This window comes from Haemaphysalis longicornis, unplaced genomic scaffold, assembly GCF_048455015.1.
Source record: "Haemaphysalis longicornis isolate Haplotype H1 unplaced genomic scaffold, Haemaphysalis longicornis Haplotype H1 scaffold_7, whole genome shotgun sequence".
NCBI classification, from domain to species: Eukaryota; Metazoa; Arthropoda; class Arachnida; order Ixodida; family Ixodidae; genus Haemaphysalis; species Haemaphysalis longicornis.
Genome location: NW_027526422.1, coordinates 72,453,757 through 72,481,103, shown reverse-complemented (window position 1 = coordinate 72,481,103; position 27,347 = coordinate 72,453,757). Strand labels below are relative to the sequence as shown.

At 50.4% G+C, this 27,347-nt stretch overlaps 1 protein-coding gene across 2 annotated transcripts in view; it reads left to right on the top strand.

The window, feature by feature from the left end:
- Rhogap1a (Rho GTPase activating protein at 1A) overlaps positions 1-27,347 on the top strand; it is a 193,471-nt gene that overhangs the window by 128,093 nt on the left and 38,031 nt on the right. For both annotated transcript variants that reach the window (XM_077677795.1, XM_077677794.1), the window contains exons 2-4: positions 24,505-24,596; positions 25,187-25,309; positions 26,654-26,839. In XM_077677795.1, coding sequence (XP_077533921.1) covers positions 24,505-24,596; positions 25,187-25,309; positions 26,654-26,839 — 401 coding nt within the window. The remainder of the gene's footprint in view (positions 1-24,504; positions 24,597-25,186; positions 25,310-26,653; positions 26,840-27,347) is intronic.

Sequence of the window (27,347 nt, the reverse complement as noted above, 5' to 3'; positions counted from 1 at the left end):
GTAACTGCGCACGCGCAACACAGCCCAGAACATGTCCTGATCTTATTAAAGATTAACGGATGAAAAGGTTCAGATTTACAGCCCTCATGTATTGCAGAAGTTAAGCGTTTTTGCTTAAAAACGTACTGATCCTTTTCCGGTGCCGCCACACTGCGCACGCTACAGCTGCAGTTGTCTAGGCTTCCGCCTCGTTCACGATGTGTTGGTTGTCCCCGCGCGGTAACAATACCGCAGATAACAGCGCTAAGCAAGCTTTCTGATTCGATGAACGTATAGTCTTATATGCTGAACCTAGACATCCTAGGAAGCTGTCGGTAACCTCATCCACGTCGATATTGACGAGGTAGGTAAAGCAGAGGGACTCCATGGCTCTTTCACCAGCTCAGCGCAACCGTGATGCGCGTTGCGCGGCACGTTCCCTTCATCGTCAGCTCACAAAAATACAAAAAAATGTGGCGAAGAAATAGACAACCACGGTGTTGTCATCGCATTACCTTCCACTCTGCGTGGTCCCACTGCGCCGTCCCCCGTTGGGAAGTCAAATGTTCCGCCTTGCGTGGTGTGCCCTTCCGCAGAGGGCGCGGGCAGGCGTCGACCTGGCTCGCATATACGAGCGTGTCGACGTAAGCCACCTACGTGACCCACCGTCGCCTCGCGTATACGCAACGAAATTGGGCCCCGCAGCGTTTACGGGCGAGCCTTTTTAATCAGGTGCGTGACCCCCCCCCCCCCCCGCTCACCTGTCGACCTCCGTAACGAGCTTCGCCACCAATTCATCTGCGGGTCGGCGGTGTGTGGCGAGAGGCCGCGCGATGAAGCGGTCGTTGGCTTTGGGGAACAGCGGGGCTTTTTTGTCGTTTTTGCCCTCTTCGATGCTCGTGGAAGCCGCTGTAGTTGCGTGCTGCGCCGTCAAGGCTGTAGCGCGCGGTAGGGCGAGGTCGAACGCATGCCGCCAGCCTCGGTGCAAAGGGGAAGCCGCTAATCACCTTTGTCATCAAAAGTTCGACCGTTTGTTCAGGTCATCTAGGGATGCCCTTCTGTCGAGGGTATCATTTCCCGCTGGCGTGGACTCACGTTGTCATAACCTTATCCCCCCCTTCTCCCCGAAAGGGTCAGGGAGAGCGAAGGTGGGTTTGGTTCAAGTGCGTTAAATTACGGTTCACGAAAAAGTAACAGTAATGATGTAGGGAGTATACCGTTAATTGCATAAGGACGGCAAGTCGGGCCAGTTGGTTGAGAGTGTTCATTTCGAAAAACAGCGCGAAGGAGACACGACACGAGAAGGAGGGACGACGACACAGCGCAAAACTCACAACTGAAGTTTATTAGGAAGCAACGCATACATGTAACACCTGAACAACCACGTGGTCTCATATCTTGGCGACCGGAGACACTCGCATGTTATATCTGTTGAACAATTACGCGTGCTCAGCACTCCGCTATACGACATATTGCGCATCGCGATGAAACAAGACATCACGTTCCCTAACTGCCAACGACACGGACGGAGCACTCACGTACTTCGTGTATATAGCGTATATATACATACATATATATACATACATATATAGCGAATCAGAATAGGAAGTGAGGGGCTCGTTGAAAATAAGACAGAAATAAGAGTTGGCAGTCAAGAAAACCTCGGAAAGAAAGGGGAGGATGTGGTAAATCATTGAAACAGATAAAGAATTTGGAAAGAAAGAAAGAAAGTGGAGAATAAATGCCCGCCAGGTGGGATCCGAACCCACGACCTCCAGAATACCGGTCTGGGGCGATAACCACTATACGCTACCGGCGGGGAGATTTTCCCCTCCACTTTCTGGGGTATTTATGTTAAGGTATTTTTGTTTCCTGTGCTTGGGGGTGGTAGCCAGCGCCACTCGGACTGCTCGGGGTGAAGGGGACCTTCTTTTTAACCCCCGGGCCGTGACTCGAGTGTCTACGACATGTCAAGAGTGGTCGACCAGCGTTGAACCCTCTTAAGCTTCCTATGGCACCAAGACTGCCAGAACAGAGGCCCTCGCTATGCATGTAGTGAATCAGAATAGGAAATGAGGGGCTCGTTTCTTTCTTTCCAAATTCTTTATCTGTTTCAATGATTTACCACATCCTCCCCTTTCTTTCCGAGGTTTTCTTGACTGCCAACTCTTATTTCTGTCTTATTTTCAACGAGCCCCTCATTTTCTATTATAAGGTTAGAAGAAAGGGAGTCCTCTCCGTGAAACGCCAGTAAACTTATTTCAATTTTCTACGTCTTTCTCGTTTGTCTCTGTCTCTACTAACCTTATTTTTTTCGCGCTTTGTGTGAGTTTTGATCTTTTCAGACTATATATATATATATATATATATATATATATATATATATATATATATATATATATATATATATATATATATATATATATATAAACAGTCTTCGCCTTGTATTCGAATTCACTGCACGTGCGGGAGAAGCACGCGTGTCGCTTTGTGTGGCGCGTCAGTTCCTATCGAGCGAGAGCTGTTAATTTTATAGAACGCTTGTGCGTGACCGCAAGGCCTTGATCCGCAGTACAAACCTTTCCCGTTTCCCTTCATACCGTCTCGCTGCGAAGCGCGGAACGCAAATAAGGAACTGCTGCCACCACTCGATAAGTGTCTGCTCTCACAATCTGATCGAAGGAAAAGCCGTACAGGCTAAACCGTGCTGCACGGAAGAGGGCCGCCCACGGGACTTCTCCTCCCTCGACGCGTGCTCCGCGAGAGCACCCCCCGCGGGGTCCTCGGCCTGGTGGCTTTTTGTCTGCCGCCTTTTGCCTTCTGGCTGGGCACGTGCGACGATCGTCGGAGGGCGGCGTGGGGAGCGTAGGCGCCGTGCACTCATCGTCGTGTCTACCGTCAAACCATCCCGTGGGCCGCCGTGATCCTAGAGGCCCGCCGCCGGGGACCACCACCATTCCGGACCACGTACGCGCGCGCCCTAACGCACCCGGCCCTGGCCCCGCTGCGCCTCCTCCGCTTCGATGGGGCCTGCATGCGCTCTGACTCTAGCTGCCACCTTTTCTTTTTTCGTGGCTGTGCCGTTTTTTTTTTTTTTTTTTAGCACAGCGAGTTTCCTCGACGGTTGGGGATTACATTTCAAAATAACTCAGTGAGCGAGCGCTCGAAAGGTGGAGTGGAGGCGGGCACCGGAATCTATACCGACGGCGCAAAAACGACAGAGACGGGCGCTCTGCGCTGCTCTGGTGGTCTTCCGATATTCGGAGGGGGATGTGTTACGTGCGTCGTGCGCTGTTTTACAGCGGCAGCGTTCGCTGAACACTGAAGAACTTACGTGCGTGCCGGATAGAATTACGTGTGGCCTGTAAAGGATGCTTCTCTGCAAGCGTATACGCAATGAGAGGAAGCCAGCTTTATGAAGGGGGTCATGATGGGGTTGTGTGCAAACTGAGAACAAATTCATAGGCAGCTAGGCGAAGAGCGCACAAGCTCGTGAGCATTTCTTTGTGTGGAGAATTCTGGGATGGTACATACCCTCCCAGGGGTTTTGCCAAGAAGCGCAGATGCCGTTTTTGCAGTCAAATTCAATGCTGGGCTATGGGGCATTCGTTGAATTTGCACACTAGGTCACTTCGGTCAGTTATTCTGGGGCGTTGTGGTGAAGCGTGGTAAGACGCCTTACGGGAACTTTTAAATGCAGAGCATTTCAGTAATTCACGATGTCACCCGCGTTGACGTCCGTAGTCGTAGTCCGCACCCCTCCCCCTACACTATATAAAAAAAAAATACTATCCGGCGCCTGGTTTCGATCCCTCGACCCTGCGGGCGGAACGCAATGTACATGGTGCTCTACCCACTGCGCCACAAAGCCGACACAGAATGGGAGGCTACGAACGCGCCTTATATCCTTGACTCATTCAAACTACGTCAAGAAGCTGCTGATACAACGCATGCACTACCACCAACTCCCCAAACACTAAACGTTAACGCAATGCACCCACCCCCTATGCGACGCATTTACTCGAGTCCCCCTCGCGGGGAGATGGGCCCAATTTTTGAGAGCGTACGGATGCTATTGCCACCCCATTTTAGTGACGTCGCACTATGAAATAGCTGTCGGAGCGCCGCGTCCCACAAAGTTGATTGCGCCAACTTTGAGAGCCGGTGCATATAGAGCAGCAAAAATAAAAGCGCGTAACAAATCTAAAACATTTCAAAACAAATTTGCGTGGTTCCAGCTTGATAAAATGCGGAAATTATTATAAACAGTTTTTTATCAACGCCTTAGTGTTTTTGTTTGTTTGTTTGTTTGTTTTTCTAACGTACCAGCTATATAGGTTTCACAGGTGACCAGACTGAGTCGTTTGTGTGTCGTGAGAAGGCTTGGAAACAATTTGTGCCAACTGAAGCCCTCGGAAAAAAAACACAGCCCCCGCAACATCTTGTCGTCGTGAGGGACACAAGGTTACTACAGAGTTAAAAACCGGCGCAATAATAGAAGCTATACAGCATTCGCGTACGCAAGGGAGGGGGGGGGGGGGGCTCGCCCCCCTTCAAAATTGTTGGGAAGAGGGGTGGTTTTCAAGGCTGGATTAACTGCGTGCCATATTTTTTTTTTTTTTTGCGGGGCTGGGGGGTGGGGGGGGAGGGGGGTTGCTTTTGTTGTTGTTTTGTGGCTATTTATTGTTGTTTGTTTGTAATTATTATGCATTGAAAAAAATTGTTTGTTACGATTTTCTCCATTTTTTTGTGTACCTCCCACCCCCCGATGAACCAAAATCCTGCGTAGGTCGCCACTGCTGTGCGGCTTCTGAAATATCTCACGCTTAGTGGCTACAGAATGCCTTTTAGCGCCGCCTAGCGATTCGCAAATGCACTGCAGATCCCGTTGTCTTTTCCGCAACTGACTGTTTTGCGATGGTAAGCGGCCGAGTGCGAAAGATACGCGTGTTTACGACGCGAACACTGCCCGGCGCGATATTTTTCTTTTCCGTACGTCTTTCGTTTGTCGCCTCGGCGGTGCGTGACTCCGACTTCAAGGCTGCTCTCTGTGCGGCCGTGAGGAGGGAAATATCATCTTCGCCTCGTCGTGCGCGCACTGCCTTTGTTTCTCGTCGCTTTTCCCGCGTCTTCCGTTGTCTGCGGCTCCTCGCCGCCTTCTCCAACCCCTGCGCCCTGGAGCCATCCGTCAAGCTCGACTGCGGCGAGGGGCGGCGGTGATTCGGCTGCCCGTTGCCAGCAATGACGTCTTCGGGGTCCGGACGCGTTTCTTTTGTCTTCGCTCGCCTCCGTTTCTCCGCGAGTGAGAAAAAAATAAGTACACAAAAGAAGAATTAGGAGTGAAAAGCGAACACAGCGTGCCGTCGTCGCATGAGTCATGCCTGGCACGCAATGCGTGATAGCGCGCGACCTTGCGGCAATCCCCCAAGGACACAGCGTGGCGGTGCCTTTGGGGCTTAGCGAGCCGACGTTACCACCTGTCCCCGTGGTTACTCCGGTGGAAACTACTTCACTAATAATGATTAGTTTAAATTCCTATTGCCAACTTACAGACAGGGCATCGGCCACGTCTGTCGTCTCCCCCTACTTGGGTGGTTCCTCAGCTTTTCCGAGCTTTGCCGTCGTTACATCATCGACGTCATCGTACATCACCCGCGTCGGCAGGATCCTACTCCCGGCGTTGAAGCCTTCTCTGCCATCGCTTACAATTTCGGCGCGAAGGGGCGTATTACTCGCGGCATTTTTTTATAGACCTTCGAAGAGCCCCTGCAAAGTTTGAAGTTCTGTGACCATTAACGCATCCTGGTGAGGGAGCGTGCACCTTTTAATTTCCCGCCCCCTCGCACTGTCCCTTTCGCTCTCGCTTTGATGAGATCATCGTCGTTATGCCCTTCGCGCCAACTCACGCGCGAAATTCGTCTTCGTTAAAGTGCACCGACAGGGACGGCTGACGCGTGCGTTAATTGATGCAGATGGTCCTTCCGCACCCGTACCACCCACCACCTCATGGGAGTGCACCTATGCATTACACGGAGCCCGCGTGCACAGTTCGTGCGCGTGCCCGTGGCCGTCGCAAATGGCCAATTAGTCGAGCCGCCCGGCCCGCTGGTGTGTCCTTGGGAAGTTCCGATGAGCATGATGTGCGCGTCTTTCGCGGTGCGTGTGTCGTGAGCCGGACTGTGCCCGTGGAGATGCCGGGTGTTTGGGCGCGCTGATATGCACGCTCCGGGTCGTGACCAGCTTCACACCGAGGATGCCTGATTTATACGTTTATACGTGCCTGTCGTTTTGGATCTATCTTCGTTTATGCCTTCTTCGTAATTGTAATTATTGGGCGCTTGCAGCGTCTCTTCAGCAATCTCGCGTGCGCGCGCGCGTGTGTGTGCGTGTGTGCGTGTTTTAAATGTGCGTTCGCGCACACAGATTGGTTGTATCGTGGAAAACAGCAGGCACATGTCACGCCAGTCAAAGCGCTTGCGTAAAGTATAGCGTCCCGCGAGAAATAAATTTACATTTCGTCCCGAATTCCCTGTTTTCCTGCTGCGGTGGCGGCGAGACGGTGTAAGTCCACGTGTTGACAGCAGCGGTACCGTACATTGTCTATAAAGACCCACCTCTACCCCTGCTTTTATTTTTATAGAAGCCGAAGTATATTGCCGCTATGCGTCCGAAAGAAACTAATGACACCGCTGTCGTCCGTTTCGTTGACAGTGATGTCATTCAGGCCTGCACGTAATTGTCAACGTTAGTAGACAAAGGGAGCGTACTTCTCCCTTTCTGAAAGGTAGCCCTTGTGGCCTACAGGAACGATAGGGAGTTTTAGTATAGCGGAAAGCACCACTTTAGCGCGCCCATAGCGTTAGCGGGCACGCTAACCGTAGCATAACGAGGCGCTATCCGTTCGCGATTGCGGCCCGCAAAACGTTAACTCTACAGCTAAAACGCTATACTAAAACTCTCTGATATATCAATTTCCTTTTCCATTGCGCAAACCGGTGTCAAGCTTCCATCCACTATGAGACTCCCCTGTTTCGAAAGCGTAATCAAGAATGATTTCATCCAGCCTCGCGTTTGGTATTGAGTTTTTGGCGTACCTGATTTCGCGAAAAGCGCAATACCGAACGCCCGTCCCGTTCGAATGAATACGTTCCGATTCGCCCCGAAACTTCTCCGTCAAATTGCGCCGAACCACTCCTTGGGCTTCACGAACCAGTACGAGTATTGATTGAACAATGCAGTGCAATGTTATGGCGTCCGCACCTCCGCCCATCGCATACATATGGGAGCAGCGGAATAATCGGGCAAGTTGGTTCTCAGCTGGTTGGTTCTCTGTCACGTGTTCCACATCTGGGAGCAGCTGCTTGTTACACAAAACGTGCAGGAAATAGCGCGCAATGCAGGCGGGTACACAATACGGAGTACGGAGTTTCCCCCAACGACGCGGCCTCTGTTACCTCAACGGCACCGCGATGTCTGCCGGCTGTGACGACGAGCCGTAGCGGCGACGTGTACCTCCGGCGCGTGCCGCTACAGGGACAGGGCCGCCACTTCACGCACTGTGTGCGCAGCTTGGCGACTCGGTCGCCAGGTCCCAGATGTTCCATCAGCCGTGCTGCTGCTGCTGCTGCCGCGATAACGATACGCCGCCGACCGTCCTCGCACGAGTCCGCGGGCCAGCAGCCGCCGTCGTCAGCTGTGACAGTAGATGCGCGCGAGGCCGAGCCACCGTAGCCAGGTGGTCGCTGCTCGCGAAATTCCCGCGAATGCTTGCGCAAGAGGAAATAGCGTCACAGAGGCATCGGACGAGATGGAAAGATGGCGTGGTTTTGTTTGCAACAATTGGCATGCCGACGCGTTTTTTGGGGAACCTCTCGATTTGTCTTTCCCTGTCCGTCGATGTGAAGTTTTGAACGAACGAGGCCATGTGTCGGTATTCGAACCCGTGCGCCTGCCATGACACGTGCAGTGGTGGGCATTTGGTGCCTGGAATACAACGGTATAGATGGGGAGTATATGGACAAATGTGTTTCACGTCGGGAAGAAGTGATTGGTCAGGTGGAGCGTACGTCTATGCGCTTGCGCACTAACTTCCCAGCGTAGGCTGGACAGTCCAGTTCGGCAGTGCTGTGAATCTAAAAGAGAGGTGGTTCTCCTCCTTCTGCCAACTGTTTGACTACTTAGGTGGAAAACGAAATACAAGCAGACAGACAGACAGAAGGAGAGGGGGGGGGGGAGATTAATATAGTAGCCAGTGTTAATCGTGCGGTGCGCTTAGTGCCGTGTCGGAAGCCGGTCATAGGTTGCGATCTTGTGTTTGTGATCGATCGTGTGAGCCCGGAATTCGGCCAGCGACTTACCGTTTGATCCGTAGAACCACCCAACTCACCATTTCAATTTTAACTTTACCAGTCTAGGCCGTCGCAACTTCGCCGAACCGATTGTCGAATTATACGTATCCTATACGCGACCTGCCTTAGCCAGGGCTCGCTACATTACAGCCGCGGCTATAGGGCTATCAAATCGTAATTCTGTTTAGCACTAGTTTGCCTTGAATGGAAGTTACGGAGCCTCTCAAAATTAAAGTGCGTACATTGATTTCTACCTGTTCTGGTCATGATGGAATTATATTTCTATCTGTAAGCCCAATGTTTGTTGGAAGTTGGACTGGAGTCGAACCGAAAAGGTAACAATCCCACGACGCGCCGTTGCATCATCTCTTGTCGCTAGCGTGAACCAGTAACGTTGGTGTGAACACCCACGTCATCGTGCGGCAACACCCATCGCCGGCCGTCGCGCAACGTGCGTGTGCCGCAAGTGGGAACGGGTACGTTAAAATTCGGCATCCAATAAAATTACTCAGGCGAAAGCCTTAGATGTCTCTTCGAGCGCGAAAAGTTACCGTCGTCGTCGGCGTCTACACGAATGGTACCAAAATGGCCGCCGCTGTACGGAGAAAATAGATTAAAAACACATTTGTGTGGAATTTGAACCCGGGTCGCCAGATCACCAGCCAAGTGCTCCCAAGCAGCCAATCCCGCCCGACTCCCTCAGGGAATGGTGTTTTCAGCCATAGCAAGATGAAGCGCTGCTCGCCTTATACTCTCATTCCACCGCATTCGCGGTTTTCCTTATGGCACAGAATTATCAGATATAAAGCCAGAATAAATTCCGTACGGTTGCGTACGCTTTTTTTTTTTCTTACGGCACATTTATTTGCATGCACTTTTCCTCACCGCACCTACTCGGGTCGTAAATAATAATCTCCTCGGAACGTTCTTGCTCACCTGGGAAGGGAAGAAAAAAGGGTTGCGAATGCGTTATTCATGCATATCTGACTTCGGGGCGCACCGTTTGTCAACTCGCCGGCGGGCTGAGCTCCGCCGTTCCGCTCTGCTTTGTGCGCTGCTGCTGCTGGTGCACTGTAATCGCTCATGCGGGTATGGAAGTACAGAGAAGTACGCAACTCGATTACTACGCACGCACGCGGGCACCAAAACAGGCGCGGCGGAAACGACCGGACGGTCAGAGAGGCTTTCAGCATTTGCTGTCAAAGAGGTCACCGCTTTGGCGGGAACCGGTCCGCCTTGGCTTGGCTTGGCTTGTTACGACACCCTCCCGCTGCGCCGAGCGCCTTTTCGTCGCCGCCATTTAAATGCCGCGCGCTGTGGCCGGGCAGCAGCAGCAGCGTCGAAGCGAAACTTGGCCCGCGAACAAATTGTCGAAGTCGCGATAAGCGCCGGCGTAGTGCGAATGTGGTTTTCAGTAATGGGCCGGAGAAGAGGTTGGGCGCACGCAGCATCCGTTCGGGAAAGACCTCCTCTCCCAGTCGTCGGCTGGCGTACTCGATCGGCAATCAGGCGGGCTTCCTGATTACCGTGCCCATCGACGCTGGCACGGGATGCTGCTGGTGATGACGACGACGGCGCTTTAAAAAGCGCGCGCTTTCCCCTAATGCGTTCCCGTCTCTGGAGTTGATGCACTCGCGTGTTTGTCGGTCGCTTCGCGCGAATGGCGGCGCCTCGGAGATTGTATACGTAACGGTCCCCCGATTCGCACCGTATGCGTCCTTCGTTTGGGAAGTCTCGCTCCCTGCGGCCGATAGCGATGCCGTTCGCGTATGTCGATTTCAATATTTGGCGCGAAACATTTGTACTTGTCCTCTCACACGTGGTCAACAGGGCGGCTGACTCCTATTTTCGAATCAGGCCGTGCCGAAAGGGCCTGGTATTGGGTGGAGATATATATACGACGTCTCGCGCTGTGCGTGGGTTAGTTACCTATACCTCGTGTCGACCTACTTCACACTTCATCGGCTGCATGCTGCGATAGCCCAATCACTCAAGCGGCACCTTGGCCCTGCTGGCGTGTAGATATATCTCCTAAACCGTTCTTTATCCTTTGTGCGTGTGTTTTAAAGCCTCGCGGAATCTGTCTGTACTCTGAAGTTTGTTTAAGCGAGGTAGTCATGGTTCGCAACGAACGTTCTTGAAGCAGGGGCGGTTTCATGGGCGTGCCTCACGAAATAACACTATCACGCATACGTAGTAATTGTGATTGTATGAGTAGAACTTGTGACGTAATACTACAGACTTATAATCAATCAATCAATCAATTTATTAATGTCTGAAGATTATACATGGATATGTGTACACATGTATATCTGTAAAATTGCGTCTGAAAGTTACACAGTACGAGAACGACTGCCCTTATTTTTTTTTTTTGAACGAATGTCAGCCTGGATTTTGTCGAATACGTAAATTTTGATCGTAACTTCCGCTTAGGCGCCGCGATAACGGGTGGCCTTTTAATCGCGAATAGCACGCGTTAATGTCGTAATGACCCGGTCGGCTTCATGCATCAAACATTGCTCAGATACGCACTGTAACGATTCTTAATTGCTAAAAACTCCGCGCTTTCGTTTTGTCCGTATTATATATTTTTTTTTCCAGCGCCCGTTTCTGGCAAATAAAAGATGAAACTGTGAATGCCTTGCCATCGTGCGTGACTCGCATTCCATCCGTGGTGCCGTTATTGAATGGAAGCCTTTATCACTCACGCGCAAGTCTATATGCAGGGCTTCGAGGAAGCGCCGGTTGGCTGAACGTATACACGGCGTTTCGAGCGGGTTACCGCGAAATTGTACGTATACCGCGTGTGTGCGTCACGTACTGGGTGCGCGTTGTGGTGCGTGAAAAAGACAATCGTGCTCCAGGAAAACGGGGCCGGGCCGGAGCCGATGGAGCTTCGACGCATCGCTTACACGTGGGTTCGTATCGGGAAGCTTTTACTGCCTTTTCTTCTTGTTTCCTCGCACTTTCGGCGGTTGGTCGTCTATATAAGGTCCGCAGCACGGCTTTGTACGACGTTATATCCGTGAGTCATTAGCGAGTTTTAGCTGACCGTTTTTCACGGTCCGCTCCGCTCTGATAGCAAGTGGGAGCGTCATTGCGCATGCGTGGCACGCTTGGCTGCGAACGGCATTGGCTCCGGTTGCGCTGAGTGTGCCGCTGATACCGGAGCGGACCGTCGAACACGGTTAGCTAAAACTCTAATGTCGTCTCCACGAGTTTATCGCGACTTTCGTTCACACACACACACACACACACACACACACACACACACACACACACACACACACACACACACACACACACACACACACACACACACACACACACACACACACACACACACACACACACACACACACACACACACACACACACACACACGCGCGCGCGCACACGCACGCGCACACGCACACACACACACACACGCACGCACGCACGCACGCACGCACGCACACACACACGCGCACACACACACACACACACACACACACACACACACTCTCTCTCTCTCTCTCTCTCTCCATCACATAAATGAGATAGCGTGGTCAGCGGCAAAGATTGCGTTTAAAACAACACTGCGCTTAACGTTTACTCACAAGCGCCGTAACTAAACTGAACTACAACAACGTTAAGGCAACTTTTAATAAAAAATGACGCTGTACGCCACACCATGTGTCTGTATGTAGGTATGTATGTAGTTATGTATTGTGTCCTTGCAGAATAACTGCACAACGCGGAGCTGTGCGTGAGCATATGTCGCTGTAGGGTATAATTTTGGGTGATTATTTGTGAATTTTTGCAACTAAACGGCGCCTACGGGTTCAAACCAACTTTTAAAAAATACACCGAGACAACGGCGCCAAAAAAGAAAACTTTTCGTGGTTGGCTAATACATATGACACAAATGACCTTTGACCCGGCGGGCGCTAACAGCACAGGACTTTGTGCAGGCGTTCTCTAGTTATAACCCGAAATACTATCGTCTGCCCTTGGCAACCGTTCGGAACGCACATCAAAGTGGCAGCGAAGTAAATATCGCGGAACGGAACGGCCCTTTATCATCCAGGCGTGGTAAGACTCCGTCCAAGAAGCGCGGACACCCGGATGGATGGGTACTCGGAACGGTCACCGCTCCACGCCAAAAGCAGCTCCCGCAACGGCGCGGTTTCCCGTGTCGAACGGCGAGTGCTTTATTTCAGTTATTTTTGTGGACGAGGAAGCCGCTACGCAGCAGCAAACGAGTTTGGAGCTTGGCGACACCTCCGTTCCATTCCCTTTCTTTCCTTCTCGGCACTCGGTCTTTGACAGCGTCCAGCCAGCCAGCCAAGATGAATGCAGCTGCTCTCAGGCGGTGCTCGCTCGAGAGTAACTGCTCCTCGTTGCCCGTCATAAAAGAGGCGCCGGTGGTCCTTTGTCTGGCGCGGTCTCATTCATCGTGTGCTTGGCGGCGTCGACGGGATGCGCGCGCAGTCTCTCACGGAGAAAGAAAGAAGCTCGCATTCAGCGGGCGCCGCCCTGTGCGTGCTAACCACGACGTGTCATCGTTGCGGAGGATAGCGCTGAAGACGGACCACATTATTGAAGGCTGTAGTCTTTCTTGGGATAACTAAAGGCGAAAATTTTGCTCTGTCTGTCACTCAATTCAACCGCCCGGACGAAAAAAAAATGGCTGCGTATCTGCTCACTTCGTTGAAAATGTCGGCGAAAGTCGTTATTCTTGTTCCGCCTCTTCCGCGCAAATGTCTCTCTCTCCTCCCCCCCGCTCTTTCCCTCCATTTCGATCCCCTCATGATGAACACGGAGGAGGTTTGCTAAAGACAGTTCAATTTTCCCGCGTTCCACTGCTCGCGCCTTCTGCTGGACTCTTTCGTTTCTGTTGAACCTCGAACACGGCTGTGAGGGCCAGGCTAATGTGAGCTCTTTTAACACGAAAGTGTTTTATTCCCGGATACACAAAGATTTCGCTGACGTCATATCCGTCACGGAAGTGACGCCAGTGCCGCGAAGCAAGCGGCCTGTAAACGGTGCTCCTCTGCATACAGGGTCTTCTTGCGGGGAAGCAACCTTTAGTACTAAAGAGTACGTTATACTTAGGATTGTTCGTTTGCCGGTTTTGAAGAGCAGTGGGAGGGAGCGCTGGGCAGCTCGGACCCAGAGGTCCAGATACTTCTGGTCACCCGTGCTGCCAACGTCGCTGCCGGCCTCAAACCGGCGGCCACACCGCTTCCGTAAACCAACCTAAGGCTCAATAAAGTGATTCCTCCTCCTCCTCCGGTTTTATATTTTAACCCGAAAGTGTTTCATGCCGGGATACACCAAGATTTCACTGACGTCACATCCGTCACGGAAATGACGCCAGTACACCTTTGCCGAAGCGACCCGCCAGCAGGACATCACTCGCCAAGCACACCCACAAGACAGCCGCCGACTCGCAGATCATGCTCAGCTGCAGATTTCGCTGCACGTTTCACTTTCGTGTTTTACCGGTTCCTGTGACAGAGGAATCAACCACAGCTTTTTTTCCTATTTTTGGGTCAAAATATTATTTTCAACGTTTCCTCTCGGAAGGATCAAGCATAGATTTCTTTTCAATTAGAAGAACGCTGCGAATACTAGTTGTCCGTGGATGTCTTGCATCAAATGTGCCGAATGTTTTCTTTTTGCTGAACAATGTTAACAATGAAGTGTGAACTGTGTTTCCAGATTTAGTGGCTCGGAAAGGTTTGGGCTTTATAAACTTTTCGTTTAATAATTCCTTTAATTTTGGTTGGATGGCTCAGTCGAGGAACAGACATAGAGACCGGCCAAAATGTTCGCGTTTAAGAAGCCCAGGGAAGGCTATCGTCTTTGAAAAAATGGGTGAGAGAACGTTCGCTTGAACGCGAAGAGGCAACACTGCTCCAAACTACTAAAATTGCTGGCATGACTTATACATGGCCACATTATTCAGCGCAGAGGAAACCTCTGGAATATTTGGTGCAAGACAAGTACATAACTGATAGCACCAGCATCCTTGTAATTAAGAAAACATGACATTGGATTGGTTTTTACTATAGTATAAGGGAAAAAAAAAACGCGCGAAAACCGGTGTAGAAGAGAGGCTATGTTGACCTGGCGTCCCCAGAGTTTTGTTAGCCGCAGTTGGATCGACTAGGTGCATTTAGTGGTAATACCTGTCCTACCGTAAGATGTATTTAATATCCGCGCGTCATGCTACAAGTTGTCGATGAGGCACCATGGGCTTCTTTCTTAGAGTGGAGGGATCAACTGTAAGGCTCAGTCTCTGAAAATAAGGTGTCCCGGCGATCTGAGAGAAATATAGACTGATACATGACGCCGTGGTTACGCAAGTGAAGGCTCGCTTGTGCTACACTGGTAGCGCATATATCAGGTAACATAAGATGAATAATGAATCCTGGCGTTTTTGTTTCATAGGACATGACCGAAAACAGCTAGGCACAGCCGTGTAGTACTTAGAGAATGCGGGGAGATTGCTTTGTTGGCGAAGCGGCTCAAATTAAAGGGAGCATGCCGACATTACGATTGATTGATTGATTGATTGATTGATTGATTGATTGATTGATTGATTGATTGATTGATTGATTGATTGATTGATTGATTGATTGATTGATTGATTGATTGATTGGTTGATTGATTGATTGATTGATTGATTGATTGATTGATTGTAGGGTTTAACGCGCCGACGCAACGCAGGCGATGAGGCGCGCCGCAGTGGAGGGCTCCGGATTAATTCTGACGACCTGGGGATCTTTAACGTGCGCCGAAATCTCGTTACACACGGGCGTTTTTTCTTTTTGCCTCCATCAGAAAAGCGGCCGCCGCGGCCGGGATTCGGACCCGCGTCCTCGTGCTAAGCAGCACAACGCCCTAGCCACTGCATGAGCCACCACGGCGGGTACACCGACATTACGGCCGTTATTTTATTAATCAGGCAACTTTTTGCAACCCCGATGTCGTTCTTATCTCGATACGACATCGCGATAACAGGACCACTTCGCCGCATCGTGTCCTTCTCGGTGTTTTTCGACCGCTAATGTTAGCGCCCCCAGAAGTGGCTGCGTGCGTGCACAGCTTCGTAAGCATTTTTTTTTTTTTCGATCGGCAATCTCTTCGTACTCGGTGTGCGTGTACCCGCGCCTTCTCTGCTTTCCCATTTCAAACTTTGCGCAGAATTTCCGGGAAAGCGAGACAGCCATTTGCACGCGCGTTTCTTCCGCACGGCTCAAATGACCCCATAACTTATCCCGCGGGAGCGCGCGGGCACCAGCCGCCGCCCGGGCTGCGAAATTTCACCAGCCGCAGCCTTTGTCCCACGTTTGGGCAAGCCCTGTGCTTGTATACGTGCTAAGGGAAAGAAAGTACATGATAGTAGGTGCACGGGGAGATATATGGCCGTCGCCAGCGCATTTTGCTGGGAGCGACACTCAGCTTCGGGCGCCTGGAGAATGTGTGTGCCGGCCCTGGTTGATGCTGCACTCTCCGGCCGTTGATGACTCTTTTTGGGGTGTACCGCAGGGTGTGGTGCTGAGCCCTCTAATGTTCAACGACCGAGCGGCAGGATGCGCCTTTGGCGCAGTGTGCGCCCTCCGGTGGTGCCCAGGTGGTTGTTTGGGTGTCGTGTTACGAACGCTGTAGTTAGAGGCAAGTTGCGATGTACGAGCGTGTACGGAAGCGAGGGAGCGGGCGTGGTGTGGGCTAAGTCACACGCTTCAATGTTTTTTTTTTTTTTTTTTTTGGGTGCCAAAATGTTGAGCACGGACTGCGATCCTCGCGAATCCCGGGAAGGCGATGGGTCCCTGTCCCAACCATAACTAATTACCGCACTCTTGAAGTGGCCGTTACACTTTAGTGCGTTCGTGGTCTCCGGATTCCATCGTTACACCCCGATGCCTGCCCGCACTTCTGTGTACAGTCCTTACGGTTTTTGTTCCATAAGGCGAAAGGTGGGGGCTTAAGCAGAATGAAATGGAATGCTCCTACGTACCCGTCCCTCGAAAGTATGCGCTGAACCCTTTTTTACGGTTTGTGCGAAATAAAAAGAAGCGTGTGTGGCAGAATAGAGGGGGGAACTGTGCGGAATAAGAAAAATAAATAAAACAAACCTTTAGGGTTCTTAGCGCGTCGAGAACAGTTAACGCGTAGAGGGCCATTTCCTTCGCTTTTTTTTTTTTTGTCACCGTCTCTCTGTCACTATCTTTGTTTTCGCTTCGTTCAATTCATTAGTGTGGGCGTCCCTTCATTGAAATTGGGGACGGACGTCGGCGGCGCACGTCGGACGCAAACGGCAACAGTTATCTCTCTGTGTTCTCGAAGACGGGAGGAAGCGCTAAATTAAAACACAAAGGACCGCCGACCAGGAAGGAAAAGTGGCGGCGCCATTGAAGAACGGAGAATGGAACGGAACGAGACCGCTCCGGGGAAAGCTAGGACGCTTTCCTTACGCGGGGGCAACAAATGAAAACAACGGACAGGATGAAGTGAGGATGTGCCTGTGCTGCGTGTAGAAGCACTGTGATGGACAGCGTTCACGGGTACCCATGTGCTTATCCACATTCAGTGCGCGTATACTCCATTCGCTTGGAGTTAATGTTCGGGCCTTAGTGCCAGATTTGAACGAGAGCACTCTTCTTTTTTATTTTGACAGTCCCTCGCGTTCATCAACGGGAGCACTTTTTTTTTTCCTTTCTCTAAAGTGGTGTTCCTCAGGGTATCCTCGGGAATATGGTGCTAACGCTGTTTAAAAGCTCGAGACGAGTTCTCCCGTTCACGGGAAGGGACACTGTAGTGCAGAAACAAGTTGGCTTCTATCGCTATTAGAGGGCCGTGAATATAAATATGCCACTCTCGGCAACAGCGATTGCTTATTAACGCAGAAAACGCCAAAAGCGCGTAAACAGGTTCCGCCGCCTTATCTTTCCCGCACTACGCAATTCGCGAATGGTGTAACGGAATTCGTAGAGCTTGTCTAAGCATTTTCCTGAGACAAACATGGAGCCGGTTACGTGTAAACGTAATGCAGATGTATGCGGGGTCCCCTGTGAGCGCGTGTGTTCCAAAATGTCACGAACTGTGATAGAGTCGGTCCCAGCTTTTCCTTGTCCTATCGAGTACATTTCGTGGGCTTGTAGGTACATCATACGGAGGGCAATTACAGGCACCGCTTCATGGATATAGGCCCGCAAACAGGCCAACAGTGATTTTCTATCGTCTGGTTTTCTTTTTTGAAGATTGGTACTCTATTTGGTACCTAGATTGCGTAGCAGTGTAATTGTTAACCTGGATGACTCACTCTTCCGTATGAAAGTCAGTTCCGGTAACTGAATCCTACCTTGTGGCACATACGTATGTTTGTCCGTTTTTTTCTTAAAAAAAAAGTTCCGCAGCAGAACGGACGCTGATCGTTATTGTCACGGGGTAAGGTGGCCGCACTTTCACTTCCTGCTGTATTCCTTTCTCAGCCACCGCCGAATGGTGTCTTGTACCTTTTTTTTGTATTATTCGCCGTAATCGTCTTCTCGCATGAAAGAACATTCGGATGAGGGCGGCGAGTCTTGGTTCAAGGCACCCCTCCTGTCTCGGAGCCCACCCCACTCCTCCTCTTGCTCGTTCTTTTGTCGCTAGCTGCCTCTCCTGTCGGCGTTCAATTTCCGGCTGCCTGGCACCCTCCTCCTTCCCGCCTTGGGAGCCATTTAGCTTTTGGCGCGCATTTCACCTCCCCCTTCCACTCGCGGGCTTTTGTTGTCCCGCCGTTTTCGTCCAAGTTTCCGCGGGAAAAGGCATTACGCAGCCACCCGTGAAGCGGGAACCGCTTTTCGCATACTGATGGCTTATTGTCTCCAAGGGTGAAGGTTTCCTGCGCCCTGTAGTAGCGTAAATTAGCATATTTGCGGGGCCTTCCCCTAGATTAGGGTGCTTATATACGGCGCTTGAGAAGACTCCGTTCGTCATTGTTGTTTCTTTGTTGTTGAAGCTTGGGGCGGTTCGGATGGGTGTTATCGGATTACAACACTGGTCTTCATTAGCCGCGACTGCTTGATGCTCGGCTGCGCCCTGCCTTGGTATAATTGTTCTGTGCATCGTGATGACCCGAATTAACGGGGGTAATTATTAGTCTGCTGGTATCTGTTTTCTCTCTTTTTTCCCCCCTATCCGTACTGCATACATTGATTTATTATCGCTTGACTTGGTCTTCGATCACGCGTGAATGCATGGGTGATTGGGCTGATGTCGCGCCTTTATTCATTATGGATGTGTCTACGCAGCTGTAATCGATGACCGCTGCTCGCTGTGGACTTCAGCATACTGTAATTGGATATTTTGTGTTAGTTGTTCATAGCAGGACGCCGAATTTCCGTGTCGTGTGGCGTGTGCCCCTGTGTATTAGGTCTGGGCTCACGAAATGTTTATGTCCCCCCCACCCCCCCCCCCCTCTTTTTTTTTAAGTGCAGATCATTTTAGGCACTCGCCTTGTCGTCGTAGCTCGCTCGCTGGACCCAAGTAGGGCAAGAGGGCGTTCCGTTGTAGCGCTGTCGTCGCGGCGTACCCCAGAGGCTTCGAAAGCCAAGCGGTTTAATAGTCATAAGCATTTAAAACCCGTGAACCGCTGGCGCTTGTCATGCATCTCCCCGTTGTTTAGCGCAGAGGAAACTGCACGTACATCTGAGGCAAAATATACGTAATTAACCGGCAGCGCCCGCGTTCATTTAGTTGGGAACGCTCGTTGAGTTGGTTTTTACCGTAGTAAGCGAAAAAAGCAACCGCGCAAGAAAAAAAATGGCGCGTTCGAAATGACGCAAAACAGCCCCGGCATGCGAAATTACAGCAAGCACAAAAAGAACAGAACTCCCGCTGGCGCAGTTTCAGGCAGGGGGCGCGGGAGCACTGCGAAGGTGGGAAATTTGAATTTCATGGTGTGGTAGCAGTGAGCGTATAACGGCGGTACCGCCCATTACGGCGAATCACTTCTCTGCACTTCCGACAGCTTTCCCATTGAGTGGAACGGCTTTATTTATTTATTTTTTTTTGTTGTTGTTGGTGGTGGTGACAATGTCACACTTTCCCGAGGAAGGTCCCTCTTATCTTATTTTACAGCTTTCGTGGGCTGCCATGAGCTTGCGGCATTCGTTTATCTCGTTAGTTGGGTTTCACAGTCAGGGCTGCCTAATGATGATGAGGATTATGATTATGGTGATGTTCCTCGACGGATGACGGCATAACCTGTACCGCGTTGTCGTCGTTGATGTGGGAGACTTGTAAAAGAGCTAAACGTAACTTTATGAATGCCATCGTCGTCTTCGTCGACGCGTGTACGGCCAGTGCGTGTGACGGATGGTGGCGGGAAATTTGAAAATGCTTACTAGCTGTATTGCAATGCCGACTTTCGCAGCATTCCCTTTTTTCTTTTTTTTTGCGCCGATTTGTCTCGCCGGATTTTGGACATTCTTCCGACATTCTGTTTGGGCGCTCTCGCGCCGATAGTGTTGATTTATTTATTGAGTAAATTTATTCGTAAAACACGAGAGGTGTCGGAGACTCATGATGCACTGTTCAAGGTGGAAATAAAGTTGGTGATCCCGGCTCCGCACTTCAGATCAGTTCGCGTCGCACATGGAGCGCTGGGTCAAACGATCTCCGTCATCCCCGTTGCGTGGGCCAGCCCGCAGAGACATCACTTTCCGGCCTCGCGAACATTATTTGAGTGCGGAGAAAGAAAAAAACTTTATTCCGCATCAATTGGGTCAACGACAAGTGGTGACCAGCGCGTGGAGGGCGCCGGTGCCCTGGGCTGCTCGTCCAGCGAGTTCTTGCTGGACCCGGGGATCCGAGCTGCCGAACGCCGCCTCCACACAAGAGATGAGAGGGAATGATTCGGGAGGGCATCGCCGAATGATATGAGCAACTGTTTCGGGGGCGCTTGGTGGTTTGTAATGGTCGCAGTCCGGAACGATGGGTCTGGCACAAGCAAGGTGGTGGAGTCCGCCGCTTACCATTCACTGGTGTGAAGTGTGACAGCCGTGCTGGTCATCACGTGTACTTTTCTCCATGTCCCGTGGATGAGCCGACGAAAAGGCTTGCCTTTTGATTGGCGCCTTCGTGTACCATGACAGTCGCTGCCTGAATTAAGATGAGTCTACAGCCGCGGATGCGCGGGCCGCCCAAGCAGCAGAAATTGCCAAGCCCAAGCATGGCAATTCATCAGTGGCCAATGTGTCCGAGCTTGGCAATACCTCGGCCGCCAATACTGGCTGGTGTTTGGGAAAGGTGACAAGCCAACAATTGGCCAAGCCCTGGAAGGCCAATATTGGACAACGCTTGGCAAAGTATCTTGCCATTATAATGCCAATGGGTGGACCCCACGCTATTTTCATGCACATTTTTGGCTTTGTGGCCAGTCCTTATGACCAATGCTTATTCTATGAGTTGCCTCGCGGCCCGATTTCTGCTTTATACATGTCAGTATACAGGAAATTATTAAACGAGTGCGCATTATTTATTTAATGCGCCCTCGTTAAATAATTTCCTGTACAATGGCATGTATAAACAGAAATGGGACCGCGAGGCACAATAAGCAAACTGCATCAACTTTGCGAAGCAATTATAGATAAGTGACTTGCCAAAACCAATTGAGCAACACACCGGGTCTCTCTGTGTAGCTTTTTTATTATGCACATCAAATATACGAGAAACCTGGCTTAACAGGGGCAAGAATACGAACACAAACATGAAAGCAAACACAAACACAACAGTCGAGAAAAAAATTTAAAAAGCGCTGCTCATGAAGCGCGAACCAATTATCATTCGTTTAACTGCTTGAGGTGCCTACAAAACAGAAGCATTCAGGTAAATGAAAACAGGACCCTCATTCCCGGTAATTCGCCGACGTGCCAAGATCACAATGTTGTTGAACAGCACTATAGCCCGGCTTGGAAAGCTTGTCACTGCTGCACCCGCCACTTGTCCACGGGAAACACCTGTGCGTCGTAGCGCCTGTAATAAGTAAAAAAAAAAATAGTTCACTATAATGCTAAATTCACGCTTCTTACTAAATACAGCACCTATACAAGCCTTACCACATGTCCGTGTGAAAATATTCAGCCTAAAGTTCTAGCTTGTTAACACTCGCTATGAAACATAAAACGTACTGCACTATTCATTTTTCAATACTGCGTTTTACGGTAGCAGTTACTTGGCTCGTTCTTGAGAAAACAGTCCGGAATTTCACCGAAAATGGGCTTCACTCGTATTGCAGTCGCGCAAGGTAATATAAAGCAACACGCCAGCGGTTCCGTGAAATTTTGTTGTGCCTTCGCTCACTTCTGCCCCGTCAGACGCGCAAGACGCGAACGGAACCGACGGAGAAGCCCAGCGGTAGTGTAATTACTTTGTCGCTCGACAATACCTTTACGTTGCTCAAGAAAATAATGAAACGAAAGCTTCATTAATAGGTAGAGTTTAATTAAGCCAGCTTAATACATCCGCAACTCTTATACTGCACACGAGTCTTGCTTCAACGCATGCTGAACGTCGTGAACCTGAAGTGGGAGCACGGCTGCTTGTTCGGAAAACACAAAGCCGGAAAAAGGATAGCTAGAACTGGCGTCACACAATTGGAAGCACATGTATGTGACCACTTTTTTCTTCGCAAGAACCAACAACACTAAGCAGCACTCGCGAGCGCCAGTTATAAACGACAGCTGAAGTTTTGGCGGGAACGAGCGCGAGCACTCTCGCACCGCGAAAAAATGAAATGGTGACTTACGTTTTCAGCGGCGGCCGTAGCAGGCAAACGATGTTATTACACCAGTCAGGTATACTCCAAACAGCCACCGACACCAAAACGCACCTCACAGACACGTACAGGAGTACTACCGCAGTTTCAATGCCACAAAAGAGACGGCGCCGTCGGTGCAACGCGCCCGTCCACCTGACCCGCCGCGGGTTCAAAGAACGCGCAAAGGCACAACGCTGAAATAGTTCGACGTTCACCGTTGCGTTAGGACACACAAATGACCAATTCCTACTGAACGTTTAACACTTTCTCTCACGCTGTTTTGAATAAGCTGCACTTTAGTTTAAGTACGCTTTGTTTCGTGCCACGGTGCTGTGGCTCTTTAGGTAACTACTTTTTGCTGCGTTTTGGCCTGTTCACAGCGCTCTAACCGTCGTAATCTGTCATGTTGGGGAACCGCCGCGGGCAACGACCGCAGTGCTGCCCTCGAGTGGTGCTGCTTGCGCGCCGGGTGCGCATGTATACACGCAAAATCACGCACACGAGTGCTTTACAGTGAGACTTCATGCAACAATATGCAACAACAGGCAAGGCTGTCCGCATTTACACCTGCCAATACTTTTTATTTAAATGTGCTACTTGACACACGCGTGAAAATGATCTGGAACTATTTTTTTTTTTTTTGTGCGCTGCGCGTGAAAACAAATTCAAAAACACGGAAACTTCAGTAATATTTTGAGTGAACTTGAGTGGTCATTCAACTAACAAGAAAATGCCAAGGCGTGCGTAAAGGCACTCATAAATACCTGCGTCACATATAGGCTACTACTCTTCATAAAATTTTATGATAAAAAATTACGTCTGAATGAGCGCGCTGTCCAGTGTGATTTTTTGCGCACCGGCCAATGCGTGTCCTCAAGGCCGGTCGTATAGCGCTCGTTGTCCACGAATGGCTTTTGCGTACAGGCCGGCGTCTGGCCAAGCTATCGGCTGTCCAGTGTGATTTTTTGCGCACCGGCCAATGCGTGTCCTCAAGGCCGGTCGTATAGCGCTCGTTGTCCACGAATGGCTTTTGTGTACAGGCCGGCGTCTGGCCAAGCTATCGGAAGCCAAAGGGAAGCCAAGGGGCGTCCAATGATTGGCTATCGGCCAATGCTGCTTGGGCGCTTTTATCCCCCCAGCCTGCACACTTCCTCCCTTCCTGGTGGCCGCCGGGGAGCAGCAGTTAGCGCATGTGCGTGTTAACGACCGCGAAGCACGCGCGCACGAGGACGTGGCACCGCGTGGGAGGAAGGCTCCTGCTGTCGCGTGGGCGAGCAATACGTTTCGCCGCTACCGGACGCCGCCGGACGTGTCAAGGCCTTCCCAGCTGGGCTCTGCGCGCGGCGGCCCCGTCTGCTTGCCAAAGCGGCGCGTCTGTGGCTCCGCGCTCATTTAAGCGGGCTCGTGCTCTTCGCAATTAGGCACACACTCGCACATTGCAGTGCTACACAGCCGCGAGTTGTATTTTCGGGATTATTGCGTCCACATGCACATCACCACGGGCCGAGAATGTTTGGATGTGTATGCGTTTATGAAATTCTCCCAGGTCACGTCGCCTGTGAGATTGAGCGCCAAATTCGAGCACGTACTCACGCGCAGTGATGTTCGCTGCACCTAATTTTTTGAGGACCTATTACTGTCGCTTCTTGCAAAGACTATGCCCTCAAGATTTATGAGTGAGCAGGGGTTTCACTGGAGGGAACGTTGTTACCAGTGACGTCGTGAGGGGAACTCGCCGGTCCTGTAGGCAACGGGAGTCTGAAGTGAGCGGAGAATGCCCGCTAGCACCGAGCGACGGGGACGTTGCAAAAGGAGGCAGAGCAGTGACAGGATGCCTGAAAAGAGAGAGACATTTTACCATTTTAGTTCTATACATCTCTCCATACTCATATGCATACCTATCACACGGAGAGCATACGCAGCACATAAGTTTGAACTTTTATGTCGCGATGGTGCACCCACAGCCTTTCCTGCTCAGTTTTCCTATTAAACACAGCTTTTTAAAACCTTGAATAGAAGAGGCCACTTTTGCGACGACTACATTGAGCCCCGGGCTCCAGTGCCTCCACCTAATCTCTTTGGACTGACCTTGTATGATTTTAACAACCAGCCGAGTGTACTTTATGCCAGCATTCCATCGCGCTCTCCGCGTCCTGTTACACAGTCTCGAACGTCCATGCGGAAATAAATTTTAGGCTTTCCGAATTTTGACAACTGTGCTAACGTGGCTTGTCATGCAAGCATAGGTGGTGAACGCGTGTCATGCGGGTGCATTTCATGAGCTGATGTTGCGTCTCTGACTTTTTGCAAACTCCATGCATGAGAGCCCCCAGGTGTGTAGCCTGACTGTTTCTGCCTTTTTTGTTTTTTTGTATCCCACAGGGGTGTACAGCAGTTCTGTGGAGTCTGCCTCGTTCCTTAGCACGGGCACACCACCAGCCAGGAAAAAGGGCTCCAGGGACAGCGAGCAAGATGTGAGTGGGGCCGCGGCCCATTCCTTGGCTCTTGAAGCAATCAGATAAGCATAGTGTGTGCCTAAATGCTTGCGAACTGTTCAATATCTCATCACCTTGATCGACCATTTGATATTAAATTGTACCCGTCCTCTGGTTTCAGAACGGAAAAGTTTGTGTTTCCTTCTGTAAAGCCTGCCTTCACTGGTTGCAACAATAGTGTTAGCAACAAAACTTCATTGTATTTCGTATTCTTGCCAATACTTGCAGCTGGGGATTCAGTTAAGCTGCTCTTGTTTGTTTAGAATCATTTTCCGCGAAGAGCAGTCTTCCGAGGTCTGGATTGGTCATTTGATGGTCATACTGCTTGGATGTTTAATGCAGGTTGAGGCTCTGTACTGGGGGTTGAAATATTTTTTTATGCATTCAGTGTAAATAAATCTCTGCATTCATATGAATCCATTGGTTGCATGCAAGATGCATCAGTCGGTTGCCAGTGGGTGGGAAAGCTTGCTACTCAGCATCGCTTTTCAATGCCAGTGCATGCGAGTGTCATCAGGATATGCCCTGGTGTCGCTGATTCCTCCGCGTTGTCGGATGCCTGACTGCAGGAGTCCACCCAGGACGCTTCGACGCCATCGGAGGCGGAGATGCTGACCATGTGCAAGTGCATTGTGAGCAGCATCATCGAGAGCGAGACCGCCTACGTGGACTGCCTCGACACCCTCAACCAGGTATGTATGCAATGGAGGATGACCCGCCACGGTGGCTCAGTGGCCAAGGCGTTGCACTGCTGAGCACGAGGATGCGGGTTCGATTCCCGGCTGTGGCGGGTGCATTTCTGATGGAGGCGAAAAGCAAAAACGCCCATGTGTTCGAGATTTCAGCGCACGTTAAAGATCCCCAGGGGGCCAAAATTAATCCCGAGCCCTCCACTAGGCTGCGCCTCATTGCGTGTGTTGTGTCGGTGTGTTAAACCAATCAATAAATCAATCAGTCAATCAGATCAGGTATGTGCGTGCATGTACACATCTGGGCACCACTACCACCACCCACCCCTACTACATGGTCTCTCTGATTTACCCATCCTGAACCATCTAGGACAGTGGTAGAACTCCTGTGAGGCAAAAGCTGCTTTAGAGGTAGTTTTGAGCAGGCTGGCCGCAGTTCCGTACTGCAAAGCGAAGAGCCCTGTGGTGTGAACTCGGGTTAGTTGGCCCCTCACAGTCTTAGTTACGTACGCTGTAGGGAGATAGGTAGGTGTAGGTTGTAGCAAATCACCAGTGCTGGCTGAAGGATTCGATGTAGGATTTAAATTAAAGTGAGCACTACTGTGGGGCTTTGTACAGGACTCGCTCCAAGAATTCCGCAAGATCGACAGTTGGGCAAGCAGGCACATAGTATTGGCACTGAACAGTGCGGAAGATAGGATGCACAGAATAGTCGACAAACGCAAGAACTGACTAGCAGCTAGGAAGCTTTTGTTGTAATGAAACAATGTTTTATAATAGTCTAAAATACTACGGGGGCTTCAGCAATGGGGGTCAACTTTGGCATGTGAAGTGATGCACACTCTCTCTGTCCCTTTTTTTTTTTCATATGCACAATGTATGTCTTAAAGTATGTGTTCATGGAACCTGTTCAGGCCGTTTCCCCCACTCCTGACAGTTTCTGTCATGTAGCAGTAATTCTACTGCAGGCCAATTCTTCACCAGTTAAAAGACAGCCTAATGGGGCGTCTCTTAGTCACACATGCTGTGTGTGGGGCACTTGAACACCACTACACTGTTATGACATATGTGGAGCAATGTAAGAAGCATAACACGTTTTCTTTATTGTCGTTCCCTTATTTTGTTGCATTGGCATTCCTTGTGATGACTCTTTGCATTTGCACCTAGATCCCCTAGGTCAGATCCCCTAGCTCCACTGACTCGCGAATCAGGTTTTAAACATGTTTTGCATTTTTCAAAAATTGAGGGTAGTAAAAAAGAAAACGAATGAGAATAGTAAGAAGAAAAAAAAAAGCTGAGGCTTACGAGAGGAAAACAAATGTTGCTGGTCTCTGTGTTGTTGCGCAGTATGCACGTGCCCTGACGAGTGCCATTGGGACAAACCAGTCAGTGCTGTCCAAGGAGGAGATCGAGACCATCTTCTACAAGATCGAGCAGTTGCACGACACGCACAAGAACTTCCGGGACGGCCTGCGCAGGAACTGCGAAAACTGGGATGCCAAGCCCACCATTGGGGAGAACTTCAAGTTCCTCGTGAGAATACCACTCTCTCAATTACCTACTATGGCTGACTAGGTGGTTAGTGGTGATCAGCAACACTTACGCTACTCACCACTGATGTAAGGAGCAGTGTCATCAGTATTAGTCCCATTTGTGACGCATATGTTTCCCACACCAAAAATATGTTATTCCCCCTGTACCAAGGCGCTTTGTTATGTCGCCTGTCATATCGCCGGAAACAATGTGAAAACCTGGCAGCTTCTCTTGTTTTGTCTTGTTCAAGAGTATTTTCTAGAACAGTTATTGTTATATTGATGAAAAGTGGGTGCTGAAGAAAAAGAAAGTAAGAAAATTTTGAAAGAAGACCATTTATGTTGGGAACTTTAGTTTTTGGCTTTTTTATGTGTCGTATCCGGCACACATTATTGGCGGTATATGTATCAGATCACTGCTTGTTTACTGCTGGCCTTGACCTGGCTGTTATCTGCTTATTCTGGCCCGAAATTTGGCTTGCTTGCTTGTTTCCTGCAAGACTACAGTT